Raw genomic sequence first — 20,509 nt, 5'->3', positions numbered from 1 at the left:
CAGCCTGGAAGGAAGTTTTTCCAAGATCAGGATCAGCCTCATGGAGGACTGTAATGTGAGCAGCTAGTGGATCACGTGATCCACAGTAACAGTAAGCTTTATCAAAAAGTCAAGTCAAGTTAGTTTATTTCTACAGCACATTTAAACAACAGACATTGACCAAAATGCTGCACAACAGTAAAATCAAAATCAATCAATCAATCAAAAAAGAAAACAATACAAATGAAGGATAAAAAAATAATAATAAAAATAAATTCATAGCAACTTTCATAAATACTAAAAATGAAGATAGTAAAAGAAAAAGAGACACAGTGGGGAAAATAAAACAGAAGCTGGCCTGAAGCTGGGAAATGAGAAGAAGAATGTTTAAAGTTGGGAATTCAAGATTGGTAGTTGGGTAGATGACCTAATCTGAGGAGGGATCTGCCCGATAAAAAATAAACTTTGAAACCTAATCTTTAAAGTATTTAATTTAATTCAGGTTTATTTGTTTAGCCCCAGCTCACAACAACAACACCTTAAGACAATTTATACTGTAGGGTAAAGACGTACAGTATCAATGGGGAAATGATAACCTGTGAGAAAACAGTAGGTGACGGTGGAAATTAAAAGCTCCCTTTTAACAGGAAGAAACCTCAAGCACAATCAAGGTCAGAGAGGCGGGCGTCTTTTACCACGATCTGTTGGGTTTGAGAGGAAAGAGAAAAGAAAAGGATAAGTAGTGTATGAGCAGAAAAGTAGAGAGGATGTCTGCTTCCTGAAGTCAAACTGAGGGTTGATTTCACAGGTGAGGAGCCTGACAGATGAAGGCTTTAATTTTGGAAAGTCAAGGAACCACAAGAATGCCTTAACAGACTTTTAATTATTTTTTATAAGAAAAAAACCTCATCTGTGGAAAACTGATCATTCAAGTATAAATATGGTGGTAAATCACAGCACAGCTGATTAAAACCAAAGCCGTGTCTTAGGTCTACTAATCAGGGCAAGTTACTGAACCACCATGTAGTGGCAATGAGTGCGCGTGTGCTGGACAAAATGCACCAAAAGGGCATAGAAACTGCTCCGTGTATGTGTGTGGATCTTTTGGTTTTACAGTGTAAATATTTGAGCGCTGGGTAAGTGTAGACTAGTGCAATATAAATATCTATCCAAGTAAGCCATGCAACACAAGAAAAGCACAGGGACTTGACCCACATCAGTCTCTGCTCAGCTGTTATGCTACTCTGCTACATGTACTGCAGACGGTGCTGGGACTTTTAATAAACATGGTCAAAATTTGGAGATTGTTTGGAGATTGACAGCATAGTGACTTATAAAGTAAAATTTCTTAATATAATGGTGTGGAAAGGTTAACTAAATTAGGGGGGAAACTTATGTTATTGTTGTTATTTTACACAGTATTAGTGATACTGTCCCAGCTGGCCTGCTGTAATGGTGCTCAGAGCTACAGTATAAAGACTCATTGTTTTCTTCATGAACCAGGTTATTGTAAGCTGCATGTGCTGATGCTTTGTCAAAGTGATGTGTTTTTTTATGTCTGCACTCAGTACGACTTTTCTTTTTTTAAACACTGTTTGAATCTCTGAGTTCAAACACTGGTCAGCAGTGATTCCCAGCTTTTTTTCATAGCCGTAAAAGAAAAGCAGTCACAATATTCTTCAGTCTCACTGACATGTCAGTGATTTTCGGGCTTTTGTTCTCACCAGATGAACCGGTATGACTGAGATAAATGCTGACAGGAAGCAGTGTAGGATGAGAAAAACCAGAGGACAAAAAATAGTTTGAGAGGAAGAGTCTTCAAGAGCAGCAGTAAGAGAAAAAGAAAGAGATCAAGCGGAAAGGGTGTTGGCTTTATTGTATGTGTGCGTCTTAATGTGTCTGGCTGAATATAGGACACACAATTCTCTGGGCACAGTCAAATCAGCATGCATCTGCATCACCTAAGTTCAAATTGAGAGGTGACGGCCTAAGAGAAAATAAAAGACAATAAAACCACAGGGACAAAGGAAGTGACGAATCAGCAATAGCATCTCAGTTTGTTACCGCAAAACAAAGACAATCCAAACCACTTGGCTACAATTCACAGATAGATTGCAAGCAGTGTTTATTGGTGACAATGGCACATAGCGAGCACTTGCCAAGGCATTATGATATGTGCGGGTGCGTGTCCTTGGGTTAACAATGTTCTGATGGGGAACAATACATTACGAGAGGCAACTGTGTACAAAACAGAAAGAGGGGCAATCATTGTTTGGTTCTTGATGGATTGAATCATAATTATAAATATTTGTGTGTGTTTGTGCGTGTCATCATTGTCACTGACGGAAACTCAGAACTGAAGTTCATGGGAAAAACTGTCACAGCACAGTTTGTGATGCGAAGAAAAAAAAAGTAAGGGCAGGCTACAATAGCCTGTGGCTACGATGTTGTTCTTCGCTGGTAGGATGGCATTAAAAGACCAAATCAGAAACCTATTTGCACATGGTAGTAGTAAAGATAATAGTTGATGATTCTTAATATAAAGAATGCAAAAACACAAGTGACTTTTTTACTTCTGTAAGTTACTTAAAGATCAATATTCACATTAAATTCCCCCTGTGCTGCAGTCGATTTGAAATACTCCTCAGCTGGGGGAAAAAGCTGTGGTTAAACAATCTAAAGTAATCCGTGGTTGCACTTGATCTTAGCAGACTCAGCAATACCAAAACTTTCTCTGGGTTGGTGGAGGAAAACTGCAGAAGCAAGCAGTTCGGAAAGAATCTTGCAGGCAAGCTTTGCTGTAATGAGCTTGGGACATTTCCTGTGTGTTGCCTTCACTTCAAACCTAGTTACAAGTCATTTTTATATGCTTGCGACTGACTCATGAGCATTTGAGAAGCACTTGACTTTAACTTTTAACATTGGCGAACTGATATTTTAATTATAATAAGTGTAGTTTAAGCTGTTTTACGCAATACAACATGACATCCAGTCTGTGTCCAGACTTATAAGAATACAATACAACTTTATTTAAATAGCACGTTTAAAACCAAAGGCTTGAAAAGTGCTTCACAATATTACAATAGATCAAAATAAATTTATATAAAAGGCATTACCAAAATACAAAACAAGCACTAGCACTAACACTAACAGATGGGAAGCACTAATTAGACCAGAAGTGTGGGCTAAATAAAGTAGGTATCAGACCTCAATTCGGAGGGTCAATTCATACAAATATAATATCAGCTAAGAGGCTAAACAAAGATATAATAATACGATTAAAATAGATGAGATGAGGGCACTAGCTAGTTGGGAATGCCAGATTAAATAGGTAAGTTTTCAACCGTAATGTGAAAGATTGGATAGAGTCCAAGGCACGAATAGTAGTAGCAGGAAGGCTGTTCCAGAGGTTAGGTGCAGCTGAGACAAAGGCACGATCGTCTTCTGGTCCTCAGTCGAGACCTAGGCTGCACCAAGAGTAACTGACCTGATGATCTTAACGCTCGACTAGGAGTGTACAGGCTGAGAAGGTCAGTGAGATAGCTAGGCGCAATATTATTTATTAGCAACAAGATTTTAAAATCAATACAATATTTGATGGGTAGCCAATGCAAGTCAGCAAGAACTGGAGTGATAGAAGCATTTTGAACAAGCTGTAATCTGTGAAGAAATCAGCATACATTTAATTTTCTCTGTTATTTTAGTTTATTTTTAGTACACTAAAAAAATATTGATGTCGATAATGCTGACTTAACTTCATTTTATTATATGGTAATTTTACTTGTGTAGAATATAAAATGTTACATTTAATGGAATCTGGTCAAATTAAATTTACTTAATTGAAATACATTAAGTTTATATTTTAAGCATGTTTTCTTAAATGTTTAATTATTTGAATAACTAAGCGTTTGATGGGTCCTGTTATTTGTTAATCTGTCTACCAAGCCTGCTTACTGTCCTCACCTACACCGTTCAGTGTTTGTTTCTTTCTTTTCATCACCAGTGTATGTTCAATTAAAAATAAGAGAACTAAATTTTCACGAGAGTTACAAAACTATTTTTAATATATTCTATTGTCACAATGAGTAAATAAGCAACAGAGACAAAAGCATCAAACAAGAATATTTCAGTTGTAAACTTAAACGTTTTCATCTTATATGTTGGATTGAGTGGAGAAAAAAATGATCCAGTCACGCAGAAGATTTTGGATGATGAAATCAAGTCTGCCTGTATTCTGAGAGCTCTTCTCTCCAGGCTCTTTTACACACACAAAAATAATTATAAAACTGAATATTTAGAGAAACAACACCGCTGACTCACAACATTTCCACACATTTCTTTCCCCTTTTGCTTTTCTATCTCTCTTATTCGCATCTGTCAAAATGCTTTCATTACTCTGTCCCCTACAGAGAATTTATTGACGATAATGCGAACTCTTATTGCTTTTTCAGATATTTTTCTCATACACTCTTCAGTTTATATCCCTTTCACATCTGGCAAAATGTTTTTGTAACCATGTTGATAAAATGTTGCTATTTTATCAGTTGTGTTTGACTTTAATCATTTGAAATCTTAAAAAAAATGTAGATGCCTCCGTTTCACAATACATTTTGCTTCAAGGAAAAATTAAACAGAATATGCAGCTGTAGATTTTTGCATTGAGCAAATCCCCGAAACAAAGTCTGACTATAGAGAGCGAGAACAACAGAATTAAAGCACTGACTGTGTATTTGTTGTTAGAGACTCTGTAACTGGCTGGCTCATTAAAGATGAAAAGCTAAAGGGAACTCGCTGCTCTTTTGCCCCAAAATAACAATAAACACACATCTGTTTCTGTGACCCTGAGTGGACAGTAGAGAGAAATGACTGCGGGAGCATGAACTTCCTTTGCTGATAAATGAGAAGATACACAAACAGCGAATAAACATACACGAATATGCTTATAAAAACTGTGCGTTCACACAGAGGCATTTGGGTTCGGCCTGCAACAGTGACGCTATGCGGAGCGCTTGATTTCATGCATGCTAGTGGTGGTTTTATGTCGTACTTGAATGATGCAGCTGAAGCCACTTCACATGTACATATGGTGGGAGACTTAGCGTACAGATGTTTCACAGTTACATTGTTCATGTTCTTCTTTTCCTTTTAGAGAAATGTGGAAAACCCTAACACTCTCCCTGCTGGTTGCACTGGCACTCTTCACAGAGGTGAGTACTCCTTTCACCCATTAGCTATTTAAGTGTCTAATGCTTTATGTCAAAGCCAGAATGTGCTTTGATTAAATTAGAGGACGTAGATTTGTAGTATCTCTAACATACTCTTTGTTTTTGATGACTACCTTGCCCAGGTGGCCCACTGTCAGGATATGGAGTCCCTGGCAGTCACTGAAAAAACAATGCCACGGCAGGAGAATTTTACTAACATGGATTTGGCCGACTTACTTGGACAGTCGAGACGGCAGATCCTGGCTGCTCAGTTTGAATGCTACTTGAAAATAATCCACGATCCAGTAACAGAAGAAGGTGATGATAACACTTTACCCATTGTTCCATCCCAGCTGGATGAATTTCTTTTAAGTATATTATTCCTGGTAGATGGAGGATGCTGCAGTATTAAAGAAGCATTGAAATCGTTTCTTCTGCAAATATAAACATGCACAGTATGCATGAAACAATTAATTAATAAAATTAATTAATAAAAATTCATCTATTTTCATTGTGTTTGGAAAACATTCCACATAATTATATCAGAGCCAGTGCTAGAACAGATGACTTGTTGCATTACTAGTAAATGAAGAGGAAAGGGAAAATAAAACTTTAACTCATGATCTCACCAAGGCAGAAGAAAAACTCCTCAAATTCCTCACCTATATCGGAAGACTTTAAATGTTGGTAGCAATGGCATTTAAAAGCTCCGTAGAGCAAGCATACACAGGAGGTGGGGTTGTTTACCGCTAACCCACTAAGTTGTTTTAGAATGTGAAATTGGCTTGAAATAAACCCCTGAACCACCATCAACAAAAGTCTGGATATTTTCCATCCTCCACCTTTCGGGGGCAGTAAAGGAGTCCATTGCTATTGTGTAGACCTCTCTGTGTGATAAAGCAGTTGCTTTATTTTCTGTTTATCAAGTAAAAATACATAAAGGCACTTGATGATGTTGATATTAGGGATCTGTGGGGGCCATAGCATCACTTCCAGTACTTCTTGTTCTTCTTTACGCTGAAGAGAGTTATTAATGACTTTGGCTGTGTGTTTGGGGTCATTATCCTGCTGCAGAATACATTTGGGGCCAATAAACAATCATTTCTTTTTCTGAAAGCACTCTTTGTTTACAGCATTTTGTTTACAGCACAGTAGTGTATATATATCGTAAAGCAACATATAACATATTAAGTAACTGATAGCAGTTGAATAGTAAGGAAGTGAGGTGTATTACTGGCAGTCCTTCCTATTTGGTGTGTGCACATTCCTTGGAAAAGAGAAAGAGAGAGGGACAGAGAGAGAGAGGAAGAGAGAGAGAGAGGAAGTGAGTCAGAAAGAAAGGAAACTTGCCCTTTGTATTTCCCCAGTGCCTGTTACTCCCATTCAGTACTTCACTGCCTTTGAAATGTTATTGTGTGTTTCAATTCCCAGCATGCCTCTGTGGGACCTGGTATAAGCGAATTTCCGAGTATTGTTGAGAAGCTTTGTGTAGCCCAGCTGTGGTTACACTCTCTATATAAGAGTAACACACTATTTATAATGAATGGAAAATCTATATAAATAGTAATAATAATTTAAAGGGTTGCCTGTGGATGATAAAATAAATTCAAAATGAGCAGTTGGTGTATAATCACTTTAGGGTGCCTCTCGCCCCTCCGGGTGTTCTTTTAGCTGTATCTTTGCTGTTCCTTGGACTGCGCTCTTCTGGACAGAAATCTTGGATGTCTGGGATCTACTGGTGGCACTTGCCAAGCTTCAAGGGCACTGCACTCAGTGCTCTGATTACCAACGGAACAGCTATTGCCTTCACCCTTAACATCTTCTTGAGCTCTTCTCTCAGCCCTACTTCTCAAGCTTCTTGTGTTCCTTCGTCCTGATGTTGCTATTACTCAGTATAGCTACATCAATCACTACAGCCATCTTCCTCTGCTTGTCCACCACTACTATGTCTGGCTGGTTAGCTATCACCAGTTTGTCTGTCTGTATCTGGAAGTCCCACAGGAACTTAGCTTGGTCATTCTCAACCACCCTAGGAACCATGTCCCATTTTGACCGTGGGACTTCCAGGCCATAGTCAGCACGGATGTTTCTGTGTATATGCTGGCCACTTGTTTATGTTGTTCCATGTATCCCAGGGAATCTTTGCACAGCCTGCACCTGGGATCTTGCTTGGTGTGGTAGAACCCTGCTTCTATTGAGCTCGTGCTAAGACCTATTTCTTGTGGTGCCATGATTAGGGCCTCTGTATTGTCTTTCAGTCCAACTTTGTCCAGCCACTGATACAATTTCCTCAATCTGCCTTCATACATACCATGAAGGGGCCTGTCCTACCATGATGATTCTTCTCCTTGCTCTTTTTCTTTCTTGGGTTTCTGCTGCCTGTAGAATTCATTTCTGGTAGTTTGATCCCCTCTTTTCTGACTACCTTCGCTCTCTTTGTTACTATTCAACTTTTTCCAATCCGAATGACATTCCGATGTCACTGCTGTAGATCCTAGTGGTGCGTATTGGTGAATCGATGTCTCATTCACTCTTGGCATATAGCTCGATGTCATCCATGTAGAGGAGGTGGCTGTCAATTGCTCCACTCCATAGTCGGTATCCATAGCCATTGCTCACCAAGGGGTTTAAGGCTTATGCAGTTGAAGTTGGCTTCTAGAGTTGTTTGCCATGTCCCCATTGAGTTTGTAATGAAGTTCAGTTCAGTTCAGTTCATTTTTATTTCAAACATGCGCCTTCACATTCATTACAAAATATCATTCCATTCTTTTGTTTGAAAAGGAGTAGGCAGAAGTCTACACTTATTATTCCCTACCCCCTCAAATTTTGCCTTTAATTAAATTTTCTTTTAGCCTTAAATTAAACAAACAACATATGAAGTAAAAGTAAAGCAAAGACAAAACAAAACAAACAAATAAACAAAACAAATAAACAAGCCCCACCACAGTATAGTTACTTTCATATAAATAAGGACTGAGTGGTAACGTTTGCAGATTGACAAATTATGAGACAAACAAACTAAAACACTATTACGAACAACATTTCCGCACTGGGTTAACCCTGTTTTCTTCATTCTTATATTTGTTAAAAAAATTGTTTTTTATATTTCATTTTAAACTAGTTTATGTTGTTACTTTCTTTCATTTCTTCTGTTAGACTGTTCCATAATTTAACTCCTGCTATAGAGATAGACATACTTTTCAAAGTTGTTCTAGCGCTTTGTATTTTCAAATTCTATTTCCCTCCCTCTTTAGCTTCTGTGAAGCACTTTGTGATTTTTATCTTGAAAGGTGCTATATAAATAAAGTTTTACTTACTTACTTAAGTTACACCCACCTTGTCTTTCTATAAACAATTTACAGATTTCTTTTGGAAGCAATTTATTTCTTACTTTATATATTATTTGCTTTCCCCAGGACGGCAATGCTCCGTGCCAATTTCCCTCGAACATAAGTAATGTGTGGTTTCCAACAGACCTTGTGGTCAATGATCACACCAAGAAATTTTATTACATTTACTCTTTCTAAATATACATTGTCAACACATATTTCTACTTTGATATTTTTATTTTGGTTTCCAAACAACATAAATTAGTTTTTATCTAGATTCAATGATAATTCATTTATATCAAATCACTTCTTTAATATCGTTAATTCCTGTATGATCATCTCCAAAACCTGTGGCAATTCCACACCTGAACAAAATATATTTGTGTCATCTGCAAATATTACAAACTTTAAAGTCTCCTAAGGTCCTGTTGATCTTGTATAGTGTTAGGTATTCTAGGATCCATGCGTGGGGCATTGAGTAATATGCTTTCTTGTAGTCAATCCAGGCAGTGGACATGTTGGTCAGTCTGGTCTTGCAGTCTTGAGGAACTGCTCTGTCTACAAGTGGCTGGTGTTTTACCCCTCTGGTATTACTGCCAATTCCTTTCTGTGTGCCGCTGTATTGAGCTATTTGCAGGGGTGCACAAAAGTGGTCCGCAGGTGCGGATTCGCTGTCAAAATAAAAGATGCGCACCAGATAAGCTCCTTTAAGCAATTACTTTGGTGTTCCTCCACCTCCAAAGAAATGTCATAAGGAGTCCGAACCGCAAAAGAAGCACGTATTGAAAAGTGGTTGCAGGAGGTGAGCTGGCTTCAAATGATGAACGCACAGAGATGTGGTGCAGAATATGCCGTGAAAATCTCACTCTAGCGGACAAAAACAGTGCCTTTTATCTACGCAAACACGCGTTGCAACTTCTTATCTGGTGCACGTCTTTTATTTTGACAGCGAATGCGCACCTGCGGACCACTTATGTGCACCCCTGTCTATGTGCCTATTCATCTTAGCCACCACTTGGTTAGAACTTCCAAAAGGCTTATAGTGTTACCACTACACTATCCAGCTGCTCTCTCTCTCTCTCTCTCTCTCTCTCTCTCTCTCTCTCTCTCTCTCTCTGTCTGTGTGTGTGTGTGTGTGTGTGTGTGTGTGTGTGTGTGTGTGTGTGTGTGTGTGTGTGTGTGTGTGTGTGTGTGTGTGTGTTTTATGGTTATCTTACCCTAAATTACCACTGCACAGACATGCAAATCTCAATGACATTTCTCCTCTGCCCTCTTTAGGCCCTTACTGTAACCGTACATGGGATGGCTGGCTATGTTGGGATGATTCAGCTCCAGGAACTGTCATGCAGATGTGTCCAGCATATTTTATGGACTTTGACCCTACTGGTAAGGCCGTAATGGACACACATGGTCTCTTTGTATTCTTCTTTTTTATTTGTACTGATACAGTAAGTGAATAATAGATTGAACAAAGATAGTTATAGTTTTGAATTTACACCACCATAGTTAATTTTAAATCAAGTAATGAAGATGTGATTGATCTCTAAATCACAATCAAACGGGTTTAACAAAAATGTTGTATTATTTGTTTAGGAATTAGAGGCATTTCTATACATAGTCGATACATAGTCACCAATTTTCATTTTCATTGGACTGACAAGAAGTTTCTTGGACAGGTGTCCATTCCCTTGCTATTTCGTGAGAAATAAAGGACACGTAATGTCTGAATTTCATTCAAAGTAATGAATTTGTGTTTTATAGCTTTTTTAGTCATTTTAGTCAATGTAAGGCTCAAAAAGTTATCAGTGCAAGTGAAGAAGCCCGTCATTAGGATCAAAACCAAAATAAATCTATTAGTGTGATCGGAAAACTAAAGGAGTAGCCAAATCAACAATCTTGTGCAGTGTTAAAACAATTTTTTGCACTGATCAGAAGACAACTAGAGAGGATGTTGACAGAATTCTGTCGATGGTTCAGAAAACCAACTCTGAAACATTTAGCCAAGTCAAGAACACTTTCAAGGGGGTAGGCATGTCATTGTCAAAAGTCTGCAATCAAGATACACCTTCATGAATGAAGTACAGGTGGTTTACAACAAGGTGCAAACCACTGGTTACACTAATGAACAAGAAAACCAGATTTGACTTTCCAGAAAAATCTGATGAAACTAAGGGTAATTTACTAGAAAAGGAAGACAAAGCGGAATCATCTGTCCAACATAGTGGAGACTTTGTTATGGCATGTGCCCGTACGGCTGCTAGTGGAACTAGATCACTAGTGATGAATGGTGTTTTGACTTTTAGTTGAAATAGCAGGATGAATTCTGAAGTGAACAGGGCTATACTCTCTGCTCAGATTCAGCCAAATGCTGCAAAACTGTTGGGTAAGACGAAAATGACCCAAAGCATATTGCAAAAACAACCTTTTCGCTAGTTAAATGCAGAAAGTTCCACAAACAAACAGCAACTTAAATAAGCTACAGTAGACACATGGCAGATCATTTCAAGGGTGAAAAAACAGCATTTAACCCTGGAGAACCAATGGGGTCAGATCCGAGCCCATGGGTTCTCCAGGGTTAAAGATGTCCATGGGTTAAAGTCTTAAGGCAGTCATTGACTTCATGTAAGTATTAAAAACAGTCCTGATATTTAAAAATTAAGTTAGTTTGTCTAACTAATTTAGAGACTTCAAAAATGGGGGACTGTGTTTAAAAGTTGTTGCATTTGTTAAACTGTAATAATTTTGTTAAACCCTTTTAATTAAAGCTAAAAGCCTTCACTTCAAGGACAATTTGATGGTTTTATTTAAAATCCACTGTAGTGGTTTACAGGGGCAAAACTGCAAAAATTGTCCCTTTGTGCAGCAAAGAACAGACCTAACTGCATGTACTACAAATCGTCCACGTGCTGTATTTCATGTATAATGGGCCTATCATTGCCAACTATGACAACATGTAAAATCTGTTCATTCAACAGAGAGGGTTACCAAAGTCTGTAATCCTGATGGCCAGTGGTTCCATCACCCAGAGAGCAAGAGAATCTGGTCTAACTACACCATGTGTTCTGCACACACTAACCACAAACTCAAGGTAAAATGGAGCTATTTTCATCATTTACTGCATTTGTTTAATTTGGTTTGGTTTTGGCTGAATTGACCAAATTGGAGCATTGACCTTTACTGTAATCTGGTTCTGTGTGCCACTGTTTCGGGAGCTATTTTTCTGAATAAATGAATGTTTTTTGTGAAATTTTCTGACTGGAGTTAGAATTTGTTCGCACTTTCAACTTTCAACTTGCAATTTTATCTTATCTCATTTGATCTGATTTGGAGATGCCAATTTAACTATTAGAAAGCCATAAAACTTTGCAAACTCATCTAACCCTCCAAAATATGTCTAAGTAGAGTTCTGATAGAAATTTTCACCTTGCTCAAATCTGCTTTTAGTCTAATCAACCTCATGTCTAGACTGAACAGGCCAGTTGTTTGAAGAATATTCCTGTCAGAAACAAATCTCTAAAGCCTGTCAGACTTTTTGTATATTGTCTTTAATCAATTTAAAATTCCCATGCCATTTCTCCAGCAGTGATTACTGTTTAGTGCATCTTAATTGATGGCCATTCAGCAAATACTTTCTCTCTCAGAAGAGAGTTTACAGTTGTTTTATTTGCATTGCTGTGTGCTGCTTTCACATACTGTGAAGAGAAGATGCAAAGATTGTATTCTGTGCTGGCTAACATCTTAATTTTAAAAGAAAATCACTCTTAGTCAGCGATAAATCTATTTACATTCATCATAGCTGAGCAATTTGTTCCCTGCAGCTTGCCATCAGTGTCTACTACATGGCCATGGTGGGTCATAGTCTTTCCATTGTGTCCTTAGTCATCAGTCTGACCATCTTCTCCTACTTCAAGTGAGTCATGGGAGGTTTCTTCTGTCTGGGTTAATTGACTGCTTCTTGTTTTTTCCCTCTTCATAATCATATGATTAAATTATCATAGAAAATAATGGTGATTGCTTGAATGGGAATATTAATCTCCTGAGAAAAGTATTAGTTCACTCTGAAGCACCCGTAACTAATACGGTAGTCCATTAATGCTGTTCCTTTGCTCTCTCTGCTCTCTTTCAGGAGCCTTAGCTGCCAGAGAATCTCCCTTCATAAGAACATGTTTCTTTCCTTCATCTTAAACTCAATTGTTACTATGATATGGCTCACATTCAGCATAGTCAATAACCAGGGCACAGACACCAGCAACTCTGTGAGCCACCAACTAGTCTTCATCTCATTACACTCATGAGTTTTCTCTGTTTTCAAAAAGGCCTTATAATCCATAGTCTAGTGCCTTTCTCAGTTTTCACCTGTGGTCCTCTGTTTGTGTTTAATTACATATTTATAAAAAATCTGCTTATAACATATTCAGTATATAAGGACTTACGATATCCCCTCTATCAGGTGAACTGTAAGATCCTGGCTGTACTGACTCAGTATACCTCTACTTCCACCTACTTCTGGATGCTGTGTGAAGGCATCTACCTCCACACACTCATCATAGTGGCCGTCTTTGTTGGGGAACAGCAGCTCTTCTGGTACTACATCCTGGGGTGGGGTGAGTCAGGAGGATCACACACATTTGTGCCTTTTCCAATTCTTCTTGGAGTTCCTTAGTCTAGTTATGTAGGAATTTGCATCATGTTAGCAGCAAATTTGCAGACCTGGCTCTGGCCACAAAGGGCCAGGTAGGTTGGGATAGCTTTTTTCCCCCTTAATATTATTGTTAAGGGGATTATTATTATTATTTCCTCTTAATTATTTACTCTGGTTATCTTTGTCCACTATTAAAATTTGCTTGATGATCTGAAACATGATATGCATGACAAATATATATATATAAAAAAAGAACAAAACAAAACTAAGAAATCAGGAAGAGGGTAAATACTTTTTCACGGCACTGTATCCAAACACGTGAGCATGTATTATACATACATATACATCCTCATTCACTAATACACTAAGATGTACTGCTGCGGCTGCAGCAGCCTCTGCAGAGATCCTGGGTGTCAGACTAGTATTCATTTCTGATTTTCTCTCTCTCTGTCCAAAGGTTTTCCCATCGTTCCTGCTGTCACATACGCTGTGGCTCGTGGGCTTTTCCACAACGACCCGTAAGATGCAGCACATTTACTGTTTTGCCATTGTCATCTCTGTAAATCAGAAGCTCAGACTAAGATGAGAAATGTAGTAAGACGTGTAGAGATATCCGTACTGGAAGTAGAGCAAAGCACAAGAGAGTTTTTCATCTTTTCTATAGTCTCTAAAATATGAAGTGGATTCTTGTATAGAAATATTTGACTGAAAAATGTTCAACAAACTAAGGTCAGTATATAATGGATATAAGCTAATGACTGACAAAGCCTGACTCGCTGAGAGTAATTTGATTCACTGTAATCCACATGTACAAGCTGCAATGTGACCCATTCCCATAAGCCACAATCTTTACAGCCTGCGAAAACACTGATAAAGATTGTGGCTTACAGGGATAGTTTATATAGCGACTATGTCTACAGCAGCTTCGTAAAAGATGTTTTGCCATCATCATTATTATAAGCAGATGAACACCTTTGACATTAGTTGAGTAAAATATATTGTGGTATTATATTTTTAATTTGTCAGTTATAGTTTTTGGATAATTTGATAGCTCCACCCCTTCCACACCTTTATTTTACTTGCTACGTGCTTTTTTAATGTAGAATATTAAGTTCACCTGATACAGTCACATGGTTTATATTGCTGGATTCATCACAGTCAGACCTTCTCCCCCCAAAAATGTTTGGTGTTTACTGATCTTTATATTTTTATATATGTAGCACTCTATTCAATCAGTCCATCATGATATTTATATTCTTTTTTTCAGATACGTAGAAGAACCCTCTGCCCACATCTGTCACATCTAATTTGGTTTGAATCAGAGCTTCCATTATGAAATTTCTCCCATCTGAACTTTGTTCAGAAGTTTTTAAAATTTGGGGAGTTTTTTTTTTTTAGAATATCTGTCAATTTAACTGCTTTTTCAGTAAAATATTTTTATACAATAAAACATAAGAGACTATATAAGAATATTTAAAAAAAACACTGTGATCCTTTGTTCAGCCTCCGGTATGGACTCAAAGAATAAAGTGCTTTTGCAGGTCTTTACTCTAGCCTCATAGTACAGTCTTTTGTTAAGAAGAATTATAAAATATAGAATTATCTCATCAAATTGCAGTGTTCATTGAGTGTGGCACAAACGATGAACAATGATTTCCTCTTTGTGTTTGTTTCAGGTGCTGGATTAGCACACACACTCAGCTGCTCTACATCATACACGCCCCCATTCATGTTGCACTCATTGTGAGTTGATAACAGTGCATTTTAAATATCTTTTACCCAAATTTTAAATATTGAGTGACAGTTCATTACACTGCTGCACACTCTGATACATGAAATAGACAATATACCAGATACACATTCATTTATTAACAGAGAGATCAAATACGCTGTGTCAGCCTTTAAGTGCCATGATAAATATTGCCAGCATAATTACAGTAAAATGATAAAATGCTAATAAAATCATAGCTTTGGCACTAGTTTCAGAACCTGGATGTCATTTTTCAAAACGCTAAAAACAAAATTCTCATTCAAAACACTGCATTTGCGTTCATATGTTTTTAAGGAAAACTGGTACAGTTTCACTGTTTAGTTGTTTAGAAAATCATTGAATATTAGAGTACATGCAGTACACATATGTCGTTGCTGTAAAAGAACCAGTAGAGAGAATACAACAGATGCAGTGGAGTCAATGAACAAATGTTAAATTTACTAATGAAATCCACTGTAAGACGAGGAGAGCCTCTGCTATGCACCTCCTAGATGAGTTGCTCCAGGCATGTTCCACTCAACAGGAGGCCTCTGGGGCAGACCCAGGACATGCTGGAGAGATTACATCTCTCGTTTGGCTTGGGAAAAAACTTAGTCTCCAATTAGTCTGCTGCCCCCACAACTGGGACCCAGATAAGTGAAGAAAAATAGCCGACTAGATAGATAAAATACACTGTAAATAACAGCGTGGTTCCCTTTAAATGAAAGCAATTTGCTAAAAATAATATACATATTGGAACATATTGGAAAGAACCTTTGGCGAGTCCAGGCCCGACACTTGTCTGCTGTTATGTTGCATGTCTGGAGGATGATCACTTGTTGATGCAGATGCCTGTCACATATTTTCTACTTCCATGTGGGGAAAAATCCTCAGTCACACAGAGGAAAGGAGAGTGCATGGGCAAGTCTATGATGGTGAGCTGTGGATGATCCTGAAACCATGGTTCCAGCTGAAAGCATCATGCAAATTAACATTGTCCCACACAGTATCACAGAATTCCCCAGCAGTCCCAAAGACCAGATTTAGCTCATAAAGAATGCTACAAGGAGCTCTGCATTGTATGAGCCAACACAAGATCTGCATCCCACCACACCATCTTCTAATATAGCAGCAGACATGTGATGTTGGCCTCTCGTTGTCAAGATACTGTGATGGTGTTCCACTGGCCAGTGAAATTCTGACCTCGCTCTTTGTCTTGGCTTGTTGGAAGCCTGCCTGAGCCACAAAAATGAACTTAAGAGTGTTTTTACTTGCATCCAGAGCCATAAACTGAACATACTTAATGGTCTGTTGCTTCTCTATGTCTGCATTTCTCTCGAAAAGCACATAGTAGAGCTGTTTTAGGGAAATTGGGTACCTTTTCAGCATATGTGCAGTGGTTGGGATACTTACAGATTCCACATTGTTGAAGTTGTCTTCTGATGCAGAAGAAGCCAATCACGGCCAACTATTGTTCATCAGTTAAGAGTGTGTCTCTGCCTGGTTTAGTGTCAATTCCACTGGAATAATTACAAGAGAAAAAGTATTACTGTAGAGCAGATTTGGCCTGAAAACATGTTACACATTAGCACGTAGTACCCAACATGACATCCAGGTTCTGAAACGAGTGCCAAAATGATTGTATTAAACTGTAAAAGGCACACAATGTAGACAGTAAGTAGTCATGTATTAAACTTCAGTCTCCTTAATTACTGGGACTCCAGTGCCACCATCAGGCCACTTGTTGTATTTTCCGTATAAAAGATTTTTTTTAAAGCCTCATAATAAACATTATGTTTCATTCTTTTCATCCATATTTGTTTTAACCACATATATTTTTCTCTATCCCCCTCCATCCATCTATCCAGGTGAACTTTTTCTTTCTCCTGAATATCGTCCGGGTTCTGATAACCAAACTGAAAGAGACACACTGTGCTGAGTCCACGACCTACATGAAAGCAGTTAGAGCCACGCTCATCCTCATCCCTCTGCTGGGAATCCAGTATATCCTCATACCTTGGGCGCCGGATGGACGCATTAGCCACGCTGTCTATGAGTTCTTTCTTAACATCTTCACTCACTTCCAGGTACACTCAAAACAATGGCACACTTGAGATACATTAAACTCTGTGATCAAACCAAAAGAGTGCTTTCGATAATTTGCAACATGCAGTGACAAAGAGCACTTTTTGCTCCTAAAACTGCATAAATAAGCACTGTGTATTAATATTAACCCATTCCAAATTTACCATGTATAGTGCTCTCACTAAGAAATGTTTTTTTACTGCTATTGAATCTGTCTGGCTGTTACTTTTCAGGGACTCCTGGTGGCATCTATTTTCTGTTTCTGCAATGCTGAGGTATGTCTAAGAAATTTTCAAAGTGCTAAACTGACTAAGACTTCAGTCATGACACAAATAATGCAGATTTTTTTTTACTCATTCGATATAAATTCTGTCCGAATTTCCAAAATGTTGACTTAGAATTGGCAAAAGAGCATAGATAAGATGACATTTATTCACTGTTGATGTGCAGGCTCAAACAGCAGTGCGGAGGAAGTGGTTTCAGTGTAAATCTGCCTGGGGCAAAACCGGCTGGGGTGAAACACCTCTCACCAACAACCACTTTAACTACCACACCAACTCTTCCATCACCGAAACCAGCCGCATCACCATGAACGTAGAGCCGTCTGCCAATGCACCTTCGGAAAAAAAGGACTCGATCTCCGTGGTGCCGCAAAACGCCAGCAGGAAGAAGAGCAATGCATGCACCAACGGGGAGATAAGCAACATTCTGGAGACCACTCAAATCTGATTGGATAAAACACAGAGGTGACGGTTTTAGTGCCATATACACACACACACAACACACACACTGAAAAAAACAGGGACTGACGGAGAGTTTTCACAATAAATGTTAGGTTTTGTATGTATGTACATAATGTCTGGAGAGCGATTTAAAAGCATTTAATGTGTAGCTCACACAGGCACATTTCTACGCTTACGTTTTTGGACTTTTAGGAACTGATGAAAAAAACAAGCGTTCATCATCGTCGTTCATCATATCCAGTAATATCCAGTAATCGTATTGTAACGTTTTGTTATGTTGCTGCAGTCAAGTCAAGTTTCAGTTGTTGTTTGTTTTTTGTAGTTTTCATCAGAATAGAGAAAGATGACAATCCTGACACTGTATCTTAGATGCAGTTAGGAAAATAGATTTTTGGACAATGACACATCTCTACACCACCAAACACGATCTACAGCAAATCAAACAATCAATATGCGATTAATAAAAGTATTGCATTAGCTGTTTAGGAATTCTAGCCATTTTATTACATTGTCCCCTATTTTCTTTGAGTAATTGGATAAACCAATTACTTTAAATTTTAATTTTAATTGAACAGTTTTTAAAGATTTGGATGAAAATCCTTTTGGAGTCTAAAAACTATGGATATCATCAATGGTGCATTTCCTTTGAGATGCTCTGCCAGGTCTTAACCGCAGCCACATTCAGTTGCTGCTTGTTTCCCTGCCGCTAGTTTTGTATTTAGTAACTGAAAAGCATGCTTTATTAGACTGAGATGAGGTGACTAGCTTGATTGTAGACTTTAAAATTATACAGCTACCTCCCTGAGAGCGTTCTTGGGTTAGCTAAATTCAAAGGGTCTTGCTAAACAAGGAAAGAATTTGCAATCATCTTCTTTAAGTTGCCTTTTGTGGGCTTCCAGATCTTTTAGAGCTGTTAATGGTCAGCACTACATTTTCTACTAAATGTAGTAGATTGTTGATTTGGCCACTTGAAAAGCTTTTGCTATCTGTCTGATAGGTTTATTTTTTGGGAATGATTTCCTCTTTCACTTTCATGGACACCTTGCGGGACCTCATATTGAGAGTTCCAGCAACTGCAATCAATCCAGATATTTTATCTGAAGCCTTATTTAAACCTCTGATAACTGTGTATTAAAACATTGCTCTTTTCTAAACAGTTAATGCATATTTTCAGGTGAGTGTTTGTGTCATTAGTTGCCCCATAGAGCTGCCGAATGCTTAACTGTATATCAGAGTGACCAAGTGAATGTCGTAGCCCAGAGATGTGATTTTTTTTTTTACAAACTTTTATTTAAGAAAGATAAAAACACCTCATGTTGTCTTGAAAGCCAGCATCCTCATTTAAGTTGTTTCACATATTAAATTTCACATCACAGTGAATCCTATAATAGAGCTGGAATTTATTACCAGAGGGAGTGCTGTGCCCAGAGAGTTTGGAAAATACACTGTTATAGAACTAATCTGCCCTATACAAAATGCAAAAAAGGCAAAATGCTGTAATATTTAGTTTGAGTTGGCTTTTACTGTAACAATGAAAAAAAAAAAAGATGTTAATTTTTTTTTCAAAACCAAATGATACAGAAAGGCAGCTAACTAGACATGTAAATCTAAAAATTATATCCAAAGTTTAAGCTAGCTGGCCCAATAGCTGCAGCTGGATAATCTGAAACTTAAACCCTACGTATTCTTTAGCATTTTGTCGAAAAATACCAATTTTGGTAAATTGAAGTGGCGTTATGGTACTTCATCACCTAAGTAAATGACACAAGCAAACCCACTGAGGTGAAAAGCTGAACCAAGTTAAAATTTAGCAAAATGTGAAGCTAGCAACTGCTATGCTAGCTGTTTCTTACACAATGTAATTCAGTTAGTTCAGTTCAAGAGAATGTAAGGTAAAGACTAAACAATATTGTGTGTTGTTGTGGTTTAACTAGACTTGTCGTGACTAGTTATAGTTTGGAGTTTTATCCCTTAACTTCAATCTGTAACTGAGCAGCCAGAATGTTGGGGGTTTTTGGACAGTCAGCAAAAGAGCTAAAATACAGGAGTGGTATTTTATTTTTCAAAACTTTATTTACATATTATCCAAACTATATTTACATATGCAAAAAAATATTTCTTTTGCTCGTCTTTTCTCATTGTCTCTTGCTGAGCTCCGGTTTCAGTTTCTCTACAATGAGATTAGAACTAGAACGGCTCAACTAGGTTGGCTCAAAACTCTGAGGCTGAGGTTTAAGTACAGGAAAGGCTCAGAGAAGTTCCATAAATAGTGTGTGCACTAGACCCTGACCAATTTATCGGCAGACCAATACTATCAGCCAATCTCAGCCAATCTGTTGGTACTGAAGACATTAAATATAGTTGATAATTCAAATTTGTAAAAGAAAACAAGATGGAGAGCTACCCTTCAACTATGTCATGAATGTTGATGATGAATATTTTGTCCACCAGGGGGCACTCTGCAACTTCCCTGTTGGTAACACACCTGTTTGGAATGAAGCAAACACAACAACCAGCTGGGTAGAGCATATAAAAGTAAATAAATAGCTACACACAACAAAAATATAAGGAAAATCTATTCATGTTTCATGTGTTTAAAGGGGGGGAAAAGGAATGTTGAACTTTAAACCACCAATTGTTGGTATCAGACGATTTGTTTCTTCACAAATTCCCCACTACTTTCTCGTGAACAATGTATGAAAAAAAAGCACTTATTTAATGTCTGCCATTAATGTTTCTTTTATAATTATATTACTTTTATTGTAATGGAACAGGTT

The 20,509-nt window shown here is 37.9% G+C and overlaps 1 protein-coding gene across 2 annotated transcripts in view; it reads left to right on the top strand.

Moving 5' to 3' along the window:
* The window catches only part of calcrl2 (calcitonin receptor-like 2), a 41,885-nt gene extending 21,604 nt beyond the window's left edge, over window positions 1-20,281 (top strand). For both annotated transcript variants that reach the window (XM_026154779.1, XM_026154780.1), the window contains 12 exons: window positions 5,129-5,186; window positions 5,327-5,501; window positions 9,791-9,898; window positions 11,488-11,600; window positions 12,331-12,422; window positions 12,639-12,768; window positions 12,963-13,116; window positions 13,612-13,672; window positions 14,831-14,897; window positions 16,773-16,991; window positions 17,223-17,264; window positions 17,440-20,281. In XM_026154779.1, coding sequence (XP_026010564.1) covers window positions 5,129-5,186; window positions 5,327-5,501; window positions 9,791-9,898; window positions 11,488-11,600; window positions 12,331-12,422; window positions 12,639-12,768; window positions 12,963-13,116; window positions 13,612-13,672; window positions 14,831-14,897; window positions 16,773-16,991; window positions 17,223-17,264; window positions 17,440-17,718 — 1,498 coding nt within the window. In that variant the 3' untranslated portion in view covers window positions 17,719-20,281. The remainder of the gene's footprint in view (window positions 1-5,128; window positions 5,187-5,326; window positions 5,502-9,790; window positions 9,899-11,487; window positions 11,601-12,330; window positions 12,423-12,638; window positions 12,769-12,962; window positions 13,117-13,611; window positions 13,673-14,830; window positions 14,898-16,772; window positions 16,992-17,222; window positions 17,265-17,439) is intronic.
* The last annotated feature ends 228 nt before the right edge of the window (window positions 20,282-20,509 follow it).

The sequence above is a fragment of the Astatotilapia calliptera genome, chromosome 20, assembly GCF_900246225.1.
Source record: "Astatotilapia calliptera chromosome 20, fAstCal1.2, whole genome shotgun sequence".
Lineage (NCBI taxonomy): Eukaryota > Metazoa > Chordata > Actinopteri > Cichliformes > Cichlidae > Astatotilapia > Astatotilapia calliptera.
This window is presented reverse-complemented; position numbering and strand designations above follow the sequence as displayed.